Source organism: Euleptes europaea, chromosome 17, assembly GCF_029931775.1.
Source record: "Euleptes europaea isolate rEulEur1 chromosome 17, rEulEur1.hap1, whole genome shotgun sequence".
In the NCBI taxonomy this organism is placed as follows: domain Eukaryota; kingdom Metazoa; phylum Chordata; class Lepidosauria; order Squamata; family Sphaerodactylidae; genus Euleptes; species Euleptes europaea.
In genome coordinates, this window is record NC_079328.1 from 35,757,135 (window position 1) to 35,774,482 (window position 17,348).

At 45.6% G+C, this 17,348-nt stretch overlaps 1 protein-coding gene across 1 annotated transcript; it reads left to right on the top strand.

Annotated features, from left to right (window-relative positions):
• The first annotated feature begins 4,463 nt into the window (after positions 1-4,463).
• CA7 (carbonic anhydrase 7) lies at positions 4,464-16,173 on the top strand. The gene is made up of 7 exons (XM_056862781.1): positions 4,464-4,530; positions 6,351-6,548; positions 10,960-11,078; positions 11,985-12,080; positions 12,646-12,708; positions 14,697-14,852; positions 15,967-16,173. Exons 1-7 carry the CDS (start codon positions 4,491-4,493, stop codon positions 16,087-16,089), a joined length of 795 nt encoding a protein of 264 aa, XP_056718759.1. The 5' UTR covers positions 4,464-4,490; the 3' UTR covers positions 16,090-16,173.
• The last annotated feature ends 1,175 nt before the right edge of the window (positions 16,174-17,348 follow it).

Here is a 17,348-nt window from a genome sequence, read left to right on the forward strand (position 1 = left end):
GGGTTATAGATCAAATCAAGCCTGAACTGACCCTAGAAGCTAAAATGACTAAACTGAGGCTGTCGTATTTTGGTCACGTTATGAGACGACAAGAGTCGCTGGAAAAGACAGTCATGCTAGCAAAAGTTGAGGGCAGCAGGAAAAGAGGAAGACCCAACAAGAGATGGATTGACTCAATAAAGGAAGCCACAGCCCTCCATTTGCAAGACCTGAGTAAGGCTGTCAAAGACAGGACATTTTGGAGGACTTTCATTCATAGGGTCACCATGAATCGGAAGCGACTTGACGGCACTTAACACACACACACACCCCTTTTAAAAATGAATAAAATTTATTTAAAAAACAACCCAAAAAACAAATGTGGTCCCTGCTTGTTTTCCCTGCTGCTGCAGAGCGCCTTGCGTGTGGTGGGTGAGGTTGCTGCTGTTTTTTTCCTGTTGGACAACGTCTCTCTAGGAGTTGTCTGTGTTTTATATAGGCACGGTTTGCACCGTCCGTCTCCTTCCAGCTGAACACACATGGAGCTGCCTTATACTGAATCAGACCCTTGGTCCATCAAAGTCAGTATTGTCTACTCAGACCGGCAGCGGCTCTCCAGGGTCTCAGGTAGGAGTCCTTTGCATCACCTTCCTGCCTAGTGTTGAGAGAAAGCCCAAGGGAAACTCTGCTCAAGATCCTTTTTGATGTTGTTTATATATGCTTTCAGGAATATAAGCTCACAATAAATAACTGGATACGTTTGCCTTTCTTTAATGCACTAAATCAATAAGGGCTCTTAACGGCGGCTTTGAGAGTATCAGCAATTCCAGTGTAACCTAAGGGGAGAGAGACTCTGTATGAGGATAAGATAAGGTTTCAGAAACGCGAGCGGAGAGTGTTCTGGAGCAGAGAGCATTTCATCTTCTAGGGCACGATTCCCTGGCTCTTTTGCTCAAGCCCCACCAAATTGAACCAGAGTTACAGAAGAACTGTACCGCTTGCTTGAAGCAAATCCTCCAGAAAAGAGAACTTTTCGGGGCGGACTGAGTCACATTAGGAGCATGCAATAGGATGCCACTAACCAGAACATAAGAAGTAGGTTTCCCAACGTAAGGGCAGGGCCTGCAGTTCTCCCAGCTGATTTCCAAACAACAGCGATCTGTTCCCCTGGAAGAAATGGCAGCTTTGTGGGGTGGACGTCACAACCCACAGAGCTCCCTCTCCTCCTCAAACTCCACCCTCCCCTCAAACACCACCCTCAAACTCCGCAAGCTCTGCCTCCAAATCTCCAGGAATTTTCCACCCCAGCGTTGGCAGCCCTAAAAAGAAGAGGCCTGCTAGGTCAGACCAGTGGCCTATCTAGTCCTGCATTCTGCTTCCCACAGGGAGGCCCTGAGTGCGGGTTCAGAAGTCAAAACCTCCTGCACAAGCCACGCTGAAATGAATCGAAACTGCATAGCAGCACTATTGCGGGGGTTGCACGTGAGAATTGATGTGGTTGCCTCCTGCAGTATGCTAAACACACCTCCAAGGGCATCTGCTGAAATAATTTAGGGTGGAGGACGCACTACTCCCTGGGTCATGGCCCCTCAGCCCAGTAAAAATCAGTGTAAATACTGTGATAAAGAATAATGCTTCTAACCTATTCATCTGAAGATAGATCCTTGAGTTTAAGACACAAGAAATAGCCTTAGCCTACTCAGCCAACAGTAAATAGCTAGATTGTTTTAGGTTTGACCGTTTTAGCTAAATTCCTTACTGTTTTGTCTTGAAAGGCCAAATTTTGGTGTGTGTCTTTCTGCTGCACATTCCTTTGTGATACAAAACAAAAATCTGATGCCACAAAGAAGTAGTCAGTAGATCTTTATGCAAGATGAATTAAAACTATGGACCATTTAACACTTTATGGTTCAACACTCCCTAATTTAACTGGCTAGCCAACTTTTATGTATGATGTCTTCTGCCTCCAGTAATCCCAGGGCCCTTGATCAGATTTTTCCTGTTACATAGATCTTCTTTCTTCAATTGAAAATACTTTATGGACTCATAGAGTTGCAAGGGACCACCAGGGTCATCTAGTCCAACCCCCTGCACAATGCAAGAAATTCTCATCTACCTCCCCCCCACATCCAGTGACCCCTACTCCATGTCCAGAAGATGGCAAAAAAAAATAAAAAAAATAAACCCCACCTGGATCCCTGGCTAATCTGGCCTGGAGAAAAATTGCTTCCTGACCCCAAAGTGGCGATTGGCATTACCCTGGGCATGTAAGTCAATAGAGTCAATTTTAGAGTTGGCAGAGATGAAATAATATATAGCAGTAATCGAACAAGGCAGAGGAGAACCAGGTACAAGGCCAGTTAAGTCTACATTTTGATCATTATCCGTGACTCCCTATTTCCTGGTGGATTGTGCAATACAGTTGTTCCCAAGAAGGGCAGCCGTTCCAGGCAAAATGTTGTTTCTCATTAACTTACCCCAGTTACAAGATTTTATGATATGTGCTCCTCAAAAGGAGATAATGAAGAAGGAACTAAACTCCGGTTACAAAAATAAATTGTCCCTGCTCAAGGACAGCTTGCAAAGGGGGGGGGGGAAGTGTGTGTGTGTGTCGTGCCACCATAACATTTTAAACGTGCAAAGTGCTTTTGCATAATGGACTAGTTTCTGTTTTTAGCCTGGCATGTTGAGTAAGATAATGCTTGCAATCTGAAAAAAAATGCACATGTCCAGGTGGAAGATGCAGCATTTGTTCACCAGAAAGTGTCCAACTTAAGAAGTCAGAGTAGACAGTTCCACAAAGCCAATTTCTCCTGTCTTCTTATGGGTAAGGGTTGCCAACTTCCAGGTGGCAGCTTGAGATCTCCCACTGTTACAACTGATCTCCAGGCGATAGAGATCAAATCACCTGGAGAAAATGGCCGCTTTAGAAGGAGGACTCTACGGTATTATACCCCATTGAAGTCCCTCCCCAAAACCTGCCCTCCTCAGGCTCCACCCCACAAAATCTCCAGGTATTTCCTAACCCCGAGCTGGCAACCCTACTTATGAGTCTAACTTCATTATAGGCTGCAGCTTGAACTATTTTATGGTACCAAACCACTTTTTTGGGGGTAAAGGGCTTCTCATGCACATTGCAGATGAGACAATCATGTTGATAATTTCACACTTTTTTTGTCTGGAAACTGTTATTATAAGCTGTCAGTGATCTGTTTTTATGGCCTGTGATTTTATGCTAGGCTGGGGTTTTAATGCTAGATTTTAATTCAGATCTTTTAGTGCTGTGTTTTTTTTTTTTATTTTGTAAGCTGCCTTGGGCAAGTTCCCAGATAGTCAGCATATAAATTTGTCTAAATAAAGAAATACATAAATGTTGCCTGTAGAAAGTCATAACTAGCTGCATGTGATCAAAAAAGCAATGTGATCGTTCTGCTGTGATTGTTCTGCTGTATGATTATGCACTCAACAAATAGATTTTGTATATATGTAGTTGTGTAGTGATTTAATTCCCAGATGTGAGGTGGCTGCTTTGTTACTTGATACTGCCTCTCACACTCTACAGTTGCTGTCGAGTGTGAGAGGCAGTGGAACTATCGGGGGGGGGGGGTCATTTCGGGGCCAGTTTAGCAATTCAATAATTGGATACTGAACAAGACCAAACATCTTGGGGAGGGGCCGTGGCTCAGTGGTAGAGCATCTGCTTGGCACGCAGAAGGTCCCAGGTTCAATCCACAGCATCTCCAGTCAAAGGGACTAGGCAAGTAGGTGATGTGAAAGACCCCTGCCTGAGACCCTGGAGAGCCACTGCTGGTCTGAGTAGACAAGACTGACTTTGATGAACCAAGGGTCTGGCTCAGTATAAGGCAGCTTAATGTGTTCGTGTGTTCATGTGTGTCCCTTTGTGTGACCTCTTAATAAGATTTACAAATGGCATTGTAGCAATTGATGATAGATTTTGAACCAACACTTGCAACCTTCCATGTGAAGTAATATGAAATCACAGTTTGTTAGGGTAATTCACCCTATAGTACATGATAAAATTGAGCCCTTACAAGAGCATCTTTGGTCCCCCAAGCTCCTTCTCACAATTAAGACCTCTTTTTACACCGTCAGGGCATTCCTGCACAAGATTCCCTGCAAAGCTCTAGTGTGGCGATCAAGTGTACCGAACCATCGCAGGTTAAGCCTCTTCTGTGCCTCGGGGACTCTAATGGTTAATAAGGTGGGGGTATAAATATCTGAATGAACAAATGTAATAAAACGATTCTTGCGATGGTACTTGTAGAGGATCAAAGGACTTTTAATCAGCGAGGCAAGGGATTGCACAAAACTCTGTCTACCAGGGGATTCAGTCAACATTTCTGACAGTGCAAACCGGGTTAGGAGCAGGAATTGCTTCTGCCGCTTTAAGAGACTGACACTGTCCCACGAGTGAGCTATTATAAAGGCAGGTAAGCCGCAGTGCTTGGATTAAAGAGCTGGCAGCAAAGGAGAAAGAAGCAGGCTGAATCATGACCGGTCATAAGTGCTGGGGATACGGGCAGAAGGACGGTAGGTTATCTGCACCCCTTCCACCTCCATCTCCTCCCTTTCTCTTCTGTTCTGCTTAATATGTTTAGGAACTCCCTCCAGCTTGCCACGCCAGTGCAACAGGCAGGTAACTGGTTAACCAATAAGCCAATCTTGAATTATTGCGTGGATCCGGCACAAATTTCATTGCCTTCTGCATGCTCCGCCAAAGCACGGCCCAGCCACAACCAAGGATACTTTTGCCATTGTGTTTGAATCACTAGAAGCGGTGCTTTTTCTTGGTAACCTGGGTGACCTTCGCCCCTTCAAGGGCCCTTTCCAAAGAATAAAACCAGTACTTTTCGCTTAATGCACTCCCACAAATGCTGAAAGGGGACAGAGTTTTTATAAGACTTGAGCCAAGAGAGAAGAGCCGTGCTCCAGAACCGAACCAGAGGGGGCAGGAATGCATACAAATTAAAATAAAATAAATACAATCAAAAGGGATACCAAATAATCGAAGTGTGTATGTGAGAGAGGGATGGAGAACCCTGCTATGTTCACCAATTATTTTTATATGAGCATTCCTGCAACTGAGCAGCGCAATGGGAGAATGCTCAAAAGCAGGAAAGTTATTAAAACATTTCTAAAATTCTCAAAATGCTTCAGATGTGTTACTTTTCACTAGTGATGTGACAAGCACTATACACTAGATGCCCGTCACGTTTTGCGGCAGCAAACGACACAGCTTTTAGTTCCAGTGACTAACTGGGGAAGAGCGGAAGAGGGATCACGTCAGCGGGAAAACATTGAGCCCTGGGAAAATGCGTAAGGGAAGGAGCATAGCTCAGTAGCGCAGCACCTAACGTTGCATACCTGGAATCACTCTCAGAGAGCCTGTACATCTCCTGAGATTCCCATACAGCCTCTGCCAGTCACAATATGGCCTGCTGTTTTGATGCAATGTAAGGGAGGAAATATCCCACCAAAAAGTAAAAAATGTCTGGATCATCTCTAATAAGTAACACGTGCGTCATTACCTTGTCTGAATCTGAACTTGGACAGAATTGCGGCTATGTTGTGCGTCTTCTCCCACACGAACTGGGGTTTTTGAGGTTACCAGGAGAGGGAGGGGGATACCAACGACAACAATTTCCACACTGCTGTGATTATGGCAATTAGGTTCCCTCCCCAAGCTTGTCGTATTGTACGGAGGTCAACGGTCCCCAAAAACAGTCGTTTCGTAGTCTGGTGTATTCACTAATTATTCTAGACCAGTTCATTTGTGACTTTGACCAAAGGAAATACTTCTTCACACAGCGAGTGATTAAAATGTGGGATTCACTGCCAGAGGCTATAGTGATGGCCACAGGCAATAGACAGCTTTAAAGGGGATTAGACAGATCCATGGAGGATAGTTCTATTAGTTGCTCCTAGCCACACCACACAGAGGCAGGGCGCGGCAAACCTCCTCTGAATGTCTCTGGTCTTGAAAAACCCTACGGGGGTCTCCTTATAAATCAGCTGTGACCTGACGGCGCACACACACACACACACACCAAGGTGACTAAAGGGAACCTTCACACTGAGAGGCAGTCAACCTCTGAATCTCAGTGCCAGGAGGCAACATCGGAGAAGGCCTCAGCCTCTACGCCCTGTTGTTGGACCTCCAGAGGAACTGGTTGGCCACTGTGTGAGACAGGATGCTGGTCTAGATGGACCACTAGTCTAATTCCAAAGGGCTCTTCTTATATCCTTATGATTATCCCCATAACAATGGAGCAATAGTCAAAAGACTTATGGGAACGAAAAAAAGGAACATCTGTGGTTCTGAAGTAACAGTGGTTTTCTTTGTTTCCCAGGACCCTCTGAGTGGCACACGTCCTATCCCATTGCCCAAGGAAACCGTCAATCCCCAATTGACATAGACTCAAAGCAAGCCATTTTCGACCCCTCTTTGAAACCTCTCCGGGTTTCATATGAATCATGCACATCTCTTGAGCTCTCCAACAATGGGCATTCGGTCATGGTGGACTATAAGGATGTTGATGACAAGGCAGGTAAGGGTTACCCTCCCCGAATGACTCTCTTGTTTTGTGCTTTGGTGGCTTTTGAGCTGAACAACCAGAATGAACGTAGGCATATACGGTACTCAGGGCATTTGCAGAACAGCTGGGCAACAGTTCTGCATAGGTCACATAAGGAATCCAACTCAGTGGGAGAGTTGGGGGTGGTGGATGGGTAGGGTTGCCAGCTCCGGGTTGGAAAATACCTGGAGATTTTTGAGGCAGAGCCTGAGGAGGGTGGGGTGTGGGGAGGAGATGGACTTCTATGCCATAGAGTCCAATTGTCAAAGTGACCGTTTTCTCCAGGTGAACTGATCTCTATCAGCTGGAGATCAGTTGTAATAGTGGGAGATCTCCAGCTAGTACTTGAAGGTTGGCAACCCTATGGATGGGAGAGACATTGCAGGAAAATGCAGGCATTCCCCCTAATTTATCTTAGGAGAAGATGGGGTCTTCTATCATAGAATCATAGAATCATAGAGTTGGAAGGGACCACCAGGGCCATCAAGTCCAACCCCCTGCACAATGCAGGAAATTCACAACTATTTCCCCCTCCATACCCCTAGTGACCAGAAGATGGCCAAGATGCCCTCCCTCTCATCATCTGCCTAAGGTCACAGAATCAGCATTGCTGACAGATGGCCATCTAACCTTAAAAACCTCCAGGGAAGGAGAGCTTACCACCTCCCTGTTCCACTGAGGAACCGCTCTAACTGTTATAAAATTCTTCCTAATGTCTAGACAGAAACTCTTTTGATTTAATTTCAACCCGTTGGTTCAGGTCCGACCTTCTTGAGCAACAGAAAACAACTTGGCACCCTCCTCTATATGACAGCCCTTCAAGTACTTGAACATGGTTATCATATCCCCTCTCAGTCTTCTCCTCTTCAGGCTAAACATACCCAGCTCCTTCAACCTTTCCTCACAGGACTTGGTCTCCAGACCCCTCACCATCTTTGTTGCCCTTCTCTGGACACGTTGGCTTCTAAAACAGTACATCTACACCGCAAGGTTATCTGAGTTTCATATAGGTTTAACTGTCATGGCTTTCCCTTCATGTATGCTGGGGACTGTAGTCTAGTGAGGGTGACGAAGATGCTATGTTAGACTTCCTTTCTAAGGTTGCCAACTACAGCTCGGGCAGTTCTTGTAGATTTGGGTGCAGTGGATGGGGAGGGCGGAGTTTGGACAGGAGAGGGAGCTCAGCAGGGATGTGATGTCATAGACTCTTCCCTCCAACACTCCCATTTTCTCCAGGGGAACTGATCTTAGTAGTCTGGAGATAAATTGTAATTCTGGGAGAACACCAGCCCCCCATCTGGAAGTTGGCAGCCCTAGATCTTTAGCTCACCACACCCTGAGCTACAGGGTGTGGATTCCTTAGGATTCCCAGCTGAGGGCTGGTGTGGTATGGTGGTTAGACTAGGTCCTCACTCAACCATGGAAGCCCTCCAGACTTTGGGCCTATCACAATCTCTTAAATAATCAGAGGAAATAAAACGGCGAATTGCACTGCTTGGGGACAGCCTGGTGTTTAGTTCTTCTTCTCAGATGTCCCTTCCTCCTACTCCTTAGGTGTTACTCAAGCACTGTACCCTCTCAAACAGACTCAGGGTAGGGTTGACAACTCTGGTCGGGAAATACCTGGAGATTTGGGGGGCGGAGCCTGTGGAGGGAGGGGTTTGGGGAGGGGCAGGACTTCATTGGGGTATAACGCCATAGAGTCCACCCCTCCAAAGCAGTCATTTGTTCCAGGGAAACTGATCTTTGCTGTATGGAGGCCAGTTATAATTCCAGGAGATCTCCAGGCCTCACCTGGAGGTTGGCAACCCAACTGCCTGTCAGAGGCCAGTTCAGGTCTCTCTTCTTCCTTCACCAGATGGTCAGCAGCTGAGCTGCACATCTGCTCAGACCGTCCCTCTCCCAACTGCTCCCAACTGGCAGGGCCCCAGGTGAAGAGCTACACTCTTTGGTTCTTGCCCTTCGGTTCACACCAAAGGCCGGTGCCTCTGGGCCAGTTAAAGCTTAAGAAGGCTTTTAAAACGACATGGTCTTCACAATGACATTTTGTTTGTTTATTACCCTACCTTTCTCCCAAAGCAGCCCACATAATTCTCCTGCCCTCGATTTTATCATCACAACAACCCTGTGAGCCATATTAGGCTGAGAGAGAGTAACCACCCCTGGATCACCCACCAAACTTCCATGGCAGAGTGGGGATTCGAACCTGGGTCTCCCAGATCCTAGACCTAGACCAACACAAAGGCCAATATTTGCGGCACAAAATATGAATGAATCATATTGCCTTCTTGTTTAATGCGTACAAGATATTGTTGTATCTCTTCCACCAACTTGCCATCCCTGTACGGTTATCTCTATACACTTGAAGCAACACTAGAATTAGAAAGAGTGAGTAGGAGGCACAAGAGAGACAAATTGGGAAGCTTTGCCCATACAGCTGCCCCATTCACGGGGGAGTGGGGGGGAGAGAGAGATGCCTACCTTCCCTTGGTCCGTGCCCAAACGCTGGTGTCATGATGCTACTGGTTTCCCCTGGACAGAGTGTAATGCAGAAACATGCCTTCAATGTTATGGTTACAGTCTCCAGTGACAGGCTGAGAAACTGAGGCCATTCCTGATATCGCTAGAGCACTATCAGGCACTATATTAAGTTGCAGCCATTCGATCACTTAAGACTGACCTAACTTGCAAAGACCTGTTAGTAGGAACAGTTCAAGGGAATGTGTAGCACCCACAGGAATCCTGAGACCCAGCATGGTATAGTGGTTAAGAGGGGTAGTTTGGAGTTGTGGGCTCTTATCTGGACAAATGGGTTTGAGTCCCCACTCCTCTACATGAGCGGCAGAGACTAATCTGGTGAACTGGAAACAAAACCAGGAGCCAGGATGGTTTAGTGGTTAAAAGCAGTGGTTTGGAGCAGTGGACTCTGGTCTGGTGAACTGGAGTTGTTTCCCCACTCCTAGACATGAAGCCAGCTGGGTGACCTTGGGCTAGTCACAGCTCTCTCAGCCCCACCTACCTCACAGGGTGTCTGTTGTGGGGAGGGGAAGGGAAGGTGATTGTAAGCTGGTTTGATTCTTCCTTAAGTGGTAGAGAAAGTCAGCATATAAAAACCAACTCTTCTTCTTCTTCAGTTTATTGAAAATGCTGCTGGACAGAACTGGTTCAAAGTTGTTGTTTTTAATTTTAAGTTTATATTTATTTGTTTATGCTCCCATTCTCAGTATAGCAAGGATGAGGGGAACCGCCTGTCAATTAAGAGCGCATATTAAGAGCACTGTGTGTATGTGTGTGGGGGGGAGGTAGTTGCCTGCATTGTGTAGGGGGTTGGACTAGATGACCCTGGAGGTCCCTTCCAACTCTATGATTCTATGATTAGAATTGCAAGATCAGGATTCTGAGGAACGCTGTCTACACAGTGAGCCTGCCGTGCCAGAAACAATGGGATAACCTGGGTTCATGACTTGCTTCCGGCTTTACAGGTGCCCCTTGATTTGCCCTTGACATGTGCCAACTCAGTCTGTATTAGAGCCGGCTCTGCTTCCAGATAGAAGCTTTTGTGTCAGAAATGCTGCGTCAGTGTTCCTGACATCCAGTCTTTACTAGGACTGTGTTATTTCAGTAAAATTGTGTTTTATTTGTGAAAATAGGGTACAGCTACTTGTTAAGATGGGCCAGACCCAGGAATGATGTGAGGAAAACATAGCATGTCATTAGGTAAAGCCAAGGTAGTCCCCTGTGCAAACACTGGATCATTCCTGACCCATGGGGTGACGTCACATCACGACGTTTACTAGGCAGACTTTGTTTATGGGGTGGTTTGCCATTGCCTTCCCCAGCCGTCTACGCTTGACCCCCAGCAAGTTTGGTACTTGTTTTACCGACCTCGGAAGGATGGAAAGCTGAGTCAACCTTGAGCCGGCTACCTGAAACCAAGGATCGAACTCAGGTTGTGAGCAGAGCTTTGACTGCAGTACTGCAGCTTACCACTCTGCAGGGGCTCTTTCAAGCATGTCATTAGGCCCTGTCATTTGGTGGGGATTTGAACCCAGGTATCCTGCAACCGCCCTGACATGGATGGCCCAGGCTAGCCTGATCTCGTCAGATCTCAGAAGCTAAGCAGGGTCAGCCCTGGTTAGTATTTGGATGGGAGACCACCAAGGAATACCAGGGTTGCTGTGCAGAGGAAGGCACTGGCAAACCACCTCTGTTAGTCTCTTGCCATGAAAACCCCAAAAAGGGTCGCCATAAGTCGGCTGCAACTTGACAGCACTTCACACACACACATCCTGCAGCAGTAGCCCAACACTGTAGCCAACACTGCTTCCTAAAAAAAATATATCTCTATACCACACTAACCCTTTGCTTTACTTCCTTCTCACAGTGATAAGTGGAGGCCCGCTGGAAGATCCTTACAGGCTAAAACAGTTCCATTTTCACTGGGGGAAAAGCCGGGGTTGCGGATCAGAGCACACCATTGACAGCAAAGCTTTTTCTTGTGAGGTGAGTCACAACCTTTGACCCCTTTAGAAAGAAAACCTGCATGTTGTGGCTGCAAAGGTTTGAGTAGTGGTGTAGTGGTTAAGAGCTTTGGTTTGGAGGGGTGGACTCAGATCTGGAGAACCGGGTTCGATTCCCCACTCCTCCACAGGAGCGGCGGAGGCTAATCTGGTGAACTGGATTTGTTTTCCCACTCCTACACACAAAGTCAGATGGGTGACCTTGGGCTAGTCACAGCTCTCTCAGCCCCACCTACCTCACAGGGTGTCTGTTGTGGGGAGGGGAAGGGAAGGTGATTGTAAGCTGGTTTGATTCTTCCTTAAGTGGTAGAGAAAGTTGGCATATAAAAACCAGCTCTTCTTCTTCTTCTTCTTCTAATGTGGTACCCATTATACTGAATGTGAATACCAATTTTTAATACAATTTCTATATAACTATATGTAGTTTTATTTTTTTTATTTTTTACAAATAACAATAGATTGTTGATGTTAGCAGCAATGTATAAACATGGTTGAACTGATAAAAATACAAAGTGTATTTCTACAAAATGTTGTACAGTCTTTTAGTCAAACAGGAACACCAGTACATCAGGTAAAGATATCAAAAAAAGACAAAGGTCTTACACTCTTTGTTCAGTGTGACTAAAAGACTGGTGAGTTCTGGCGAGGTGCGATTGATGAACCTGGGTCTGAAACAGGGATTTTCTTTTGTGTTCACAGTCGTTGCTGATTCAATAAAGCAACGACTGTTTGCAGGCTTCCTGAGTTTCGTTGGCTTTCCAGAAATTCTGGCAGCTTTACCGTTCCGAGCAAAGCCAAGCATTGGCTGCCCTTATTGCTTACTGAACATAATTAGCCTTGACCTTGTCAGTTAACGTTCATAGTAATGATGCATAACTCCCTTCACCAGCTCCACTTAGTTCACTGGAACGCCAAGAAATATAGGACTTTTGGAGAGGCAGTAGAGGCTCCAGACGGCTTAGCAGTGGTTGGCGTTTTCTTAGAGGTAAGAGCCACGCAAGTAGTTATTTCTGTAGAGAAGTGTTACATTTTCCCACTGGGGAGTGGCGAGAAAGATGCTTAACAAAACTAAGCATATAAACAGCACTTTCAGGGCTGGTCCCAGGCCAGCCTGATCTCATCAGATCTCAGAAGCTAAGCAGGGTTGGCCCTGATTAGTTTTTGGATGGGAGACCACCAAGGAAGACCAGGGTAGCTGTGCAGAGGAAGGCACTGGCAAACCACCTCTGCTCATCGCTTGTCTTGAAAACCCTACGGGGTGGATTGTTGAAGCCACCTGTTGAATTGGCACCAAAACTGGCTGAGATAAGATTTGAACCGGCAACCTTTGGATCTTAGCTCTGGCTCTTAGTGCCTGTGCCACAAAAGCCAGTAATGAAACCAAAATTATCAAGTAAACTGTAGTGAAGTGCCTTTAATGTAGGAAGTAAACTGTGTTTTCATATGGCTTCATCCAGGGGGGCACAAACTAACCAGCTGTCTGCTGCTGTAGTCACTGTTATGAAAAACCTACATTCTTACACATCTCTTTTGTCATTTGAAAATTTTAGATCGGAAAAGAACATGCTGGTATGAACAGGTTAACAGATGCCTTGTACATGGTCAAATATAAAGTAAGTCTTAAATCAAAATTTAGAGTAAGCTTTTGCGTGATTTGGCGTTTTCTGTTCAGACATCGCTAGTACAGTCGCTAGCCCCCATTATGGTCATGAAAGTAACAAAGTGGAAGAAAAAAGAGGGGAATAAGACCCAACCTAAAAACAGAAGCTGGGTACCCGAGGTTGGGTAAAAGGAAATATATACTGGAAGCGCTATGTAAAGGTTAAAAATATTTTAAAAACATTAAAATAGCACAATGGCATATCCTAAGGTTGACATCTGTAACCACAACCAAACGCGTTTCGGCCTATTGGGCCTTCATCAGTGGTTAATTAAAACCCATGTTAGCTGCACACATTTACAGAAATAAATAAATACATACATACATATACAAACAGTTCAAACCCAACCAGGCATGTGTATAGGTTGTCTGGTTAGTGTATGTCTCTCATATATTATGTGTGCAGGTATCAACCTTTACATAGCGCTTCCAATAAATTATATTTACAGTATATCTATATCTATATCTATCTATCTATATCTATATCTATATCTATATCCTTTTACCCGACCTCGGATACCCAGCATGAAAGTAACAAAACCAGGCCATCTTTAAACATGGGCAGGACTTCCCTGGCATTAAAAAAAAATCAGAGAAAAAACTGGGGGAATGTCAAGAGACATAAACCTTTTATGCATGGGTTGTTTCCATGGCAATCCCTCCCCCCCCCCCGCCACTACTTTGGGGGTTCGTTTTTATTATGCATGTCTTTCCCAACCTTTAGAAGTCACTTCGCTCTCTCCCCGCATTTTCACCATGTTTTCTGCATGCTGCTTCTGGCGGCATAGTTCATAACAGTTGAATCAGTTGTGGGGCAAGTGGCACAGGGGAAGTTACAGTGCAATCCTAAGGAGAGATACTCCAGTGTAAGCCCATTCATTTCAGTGGGCTTAGACAGGAGCAGCTCTCCTTAGGATTGCATTGTTGCCTTACTGGTGCGTCTGTGAGTTTACAGAATCCCGTAGGAATAGATTTGGGTGATAGAATTTCCAAATTGTCCTCCCCCAACACACACACACACAAATCATCACAGGCCCCCAGTTTGTCAAATTTCGACTTTTGTCTCTCAGAATCAATGGATAAACAGTTCAGATGTGTCATTATTACAGCAGCATCACTGTAAATATTCCATTATGACATTAATACAAGCGTCACCTTCCGTAACCTTAACTCTGTTCCCTTTGGATTGTATTTCCCCTTTGGACCCAACGCCTTGAGGACTCTGGTTCAGCTCATGTGCTTGAGCCATGTGCAGAGTTATTTCTGGAACTGCTCCTGATTCATGTCCTCTTTGCTAGAGGATAAATTCTCACTGAGAAGCCAAACCTGTACTTGGGTTCGAACCACATCTGACTGCAGTAGAATCCCCCAAGAATGCTTCATCATACAAAAAAAGGGGGGCAGGAAATCCTTCAGACAGATACTAGTTGTGGAGGACTGAAGTTTAGCGTCTTCTGAACTAAGGTGTGTTTTGCTCCTAAATCACCTGTTGACAAATCCTTTTCCTCCATCTACTTTGGCTGTGAGCTTGTCAATTTCAGTCTGAAATCCTGATCAACCACTCTGGTTTGGGGAGGGGCCGTGGCTCAGTGGTAGAGCCTCTGCTTGGCATGCAGAAGGTCCCAGGTTCAATCCCCAGCCTCTCCAGTTAAAGGGACTAGGCAAGTAGGTGATGTGAAAGATCTCTGCCTGAGACCCTGGAGAGCCGCTGCCGGTCTGAGTAGACAATACTGACTTTGATGGACCAAGAGTCTGATTCAGTAGAAGGCAGCTTCATGTGTTCATGTGTTTGGATGGCTTTGACACAGTTTCATAGTGCTGGGCAAGAACAATCCTTATGCAGCTTTCAAAATGTTTTCAACATGCAGTTTGCACCTTGGTTTCTGCCCTTTCCATTACCTCCCCCCCCCCCATCCTAATTCTTGTTCATCCTTTCTTTAGGGAACAAAGGCTCTGTTTAAGTGCTTCAGCCCGAGAACTCTCCTGCCCTCTTGTCTAGATTACTGGACATATCCTGGATCCTTGACAACTCCTCCCCTTAGTGAGAGTGTAACTTGGATAGTCCTGAAGGATGCCATTAGGATATCCGAAAGACAGGTACACCTGGAGACCTGTATCCCTTTGTTTGTTGTTTGCAGCAAGATCCGTGATACCTGTTCTTAAAAACTTGCATTAAAACATAGTATGTTATTTTATTTGTATAGCAACAACGTTGTGTATCAGAAAAGCAAAAGCTAGTACTTAGAGAGCCAGCATGGTTAGAGGTTAGAGTGTCAGACTAGGATCTGGGAGAGCCAGGTTCGAATCCCCATTCTGCGATGGAAGCTCATGGGTGACCTTGAACCAGACGCAGATGTTCAGCCTGACTTACCTCATGGGGTTGTTGTGAGGATAAAATGGACCAATTACCTCTATCATTTCGGTAAAGCATCCCTAAGGAGCTCTTAAGTCCCATGAAAATATTTGCCTGCCATTCCCTTCATATACCAATTATTTAAAAGGTAAAGGTGAAGGTAGTCCCCTGTGCAAGCACCGGGTCATTACTGACCCATGGGTGACGTCACATCCTGATGTTTTCTAGGCAGACTATGTTTACGGGGTGGTTTGCCATTGCCTTCCTCAGTCATCTTCCCTTTACCCCCAGCAAGCTGGGTACTCATTTTACCGACGTCAGAAGGATGGAAGGCTGAATTAACCTTGAGCTGGCTACCTGAAACCAACTTCCGTTGGGATCGAATTCAGGTTGTGAGCAGACCTTTTGACTGCAGTGCTGCAGCTTACCACTCTGCGCCACCGGTCACTCTTTTTAAACACCCCACCTTACCTTCCAATAGATCTCTGCTTAAAAATTTCCTTTTCCTTTTTAAAGAGCCACATTTGGTTCCATGCTGAACCACATGTGGCTCAAGACCCTTTGTGTGAGGACAAACTGAAAACAAAGAAACTCATTTTTAATCAGTAAAATTATATCATAATCCAAAGCAGAGCTGTTCCTTTCTTAGTTTGTTGAAGTCAAAGGGCTTTTAAAGGTGTAACTACTCAGGGTGGGGTGGTTGGCCTGCTAAAACTCCTTTGAGCCCATTTGCTAATTGCAAAGACCTGCTGGTTCTTGTGATGAAAGGTATCTGTGCCTTTCATCTTGGCTCTTCTTTGTGGCCATTGTCTGCAATGACCTTCCTAAGGAGTAATCCTATTGTGCCTGAATTTACAGATGGGGAAATTCCGAACACTCCTCTTTACCACTGAGGAAGATGAAAGAATCCACATGGTGAATAACTTTCGCCCCCCGCAGCCTCTGAAGGGAAGAATCGTACGTGCATCTTTCAAGGTTTAAATAATCGCGAGTGAACTTCAAACAATCCAAAGTGCTTCAGTATCTGCAAGATCTGGATAAGAGGACTTCAGATTAGATCTCCAGCTCCAAAGGGGCCACGGGGCATTAAACACACTTAATCCAAGCACAGATTAAATGAGGATACTAGTTACAGTGCTTAAGGTAGATACGGTGCTCATGCTAACTCTCACAAGCAGAGCAGGAAATTGGGAGTCATTTGGCTTCCAGAGAACCTCAGCTTTCATTTCTTAAAGGAATGTTTCTAGTCCTCATGGTGGCAGAAGGAAGCTTTTTAAAAAATATAGGTACTGCTGAGGTCTCAGACACCAAAAGCTGCCTTCAGCAGGGTCTCTAGAAAGCTACCTCAAGTGCTTTGGGTCAGCTACCACCTCAGCCAATGCTTTACATCCTTCCATCCTCTTGACAGAGGTTCTTACTCTGAACTCTGGGGTTAAACCAAATATGGCTATCCAAACAAATGGGGCAAAGCAAGCATGTCAAATTGTGCGGCTGGCAAGATTCTTACTGCCTAACTCCATGCAAGTTTACTTGGAAATCTTGTCCCACTCTGTTCAATGGGGTGTGTATTCCTAAAGAAGTGTCTAGAATTGCAACCAGATGGTTTGCAGTGCAATCCTAAACCCAGTTACATCCCTCTATGTCCATTTACTTCAAAGGACTTTGAAGGGTGTAACTCTGCTTGGGATTGCACTATTGAATAACCAGATGTTGCTGATAGCAGGAGTTCTCTTGGTCTCATAGTATAGGGACTGGGAGATTCAGACCTGAGAAGGGGAGAGCAACCCACATACTATAGCAAAGGCATAGCATAAGAACATAAGAAGAGCCACGCTGGATGAGGCCAAAAGCCCATCTAGTCCAGCATTGTGTTCACACAGCAGCCAGCCAGCTGCCTCCAGGAAGCCCACAAGCAAGTCTACTGCAACAGCATATTCCCCAGCAACTGATATAATGAGGCATACTTCCTCTGGTGCCCTGACCTGGATGGCCCAGGCTAGCCTGATCTCGTCAGATCTCAGAAGCTAAGCAGGGTCAGTCCTGGTTAGTATTTGGATGGGAGACCACCAAGGAAGTCCAGGGTTGCTATACAGAGGAAGGCACTGGCAAACCACCTCTGTTAGTCTCTTGCCTTGAAAACCCCATAAGGGGTCGCCGTAGGTCGGCTGCGACTTGATGGCACTTTACACACATACACACTTCCTCTGGTACTGGAGGAATTAGATATCCATCATTACTAG

Excerpts from the sequence above, each read along its gene's own strand:
- CA7 (XM_056862781.1), top strand. The coding sequence starts at position 4,491 with ATGACCGGTCATAAGTGCTGGGGATACGGGCAGAAGGACG. Across the intron at positions 6,549-10,959 it reads GGATGTTGATGACAAGGCAG|TGATAAGTGGAGGCCCGCTG; the intron begins GTAAGGGTTACC and ends TCCTTCTCACAG. Across the intron at positions 11,079-11,984 it reads GCAAAGCTTTTTCTTGTGAG|CTCCACTTAGTTCACTGGAA; the intron begins GTGAGTCACAAC and ends TCCCTTCACCAG.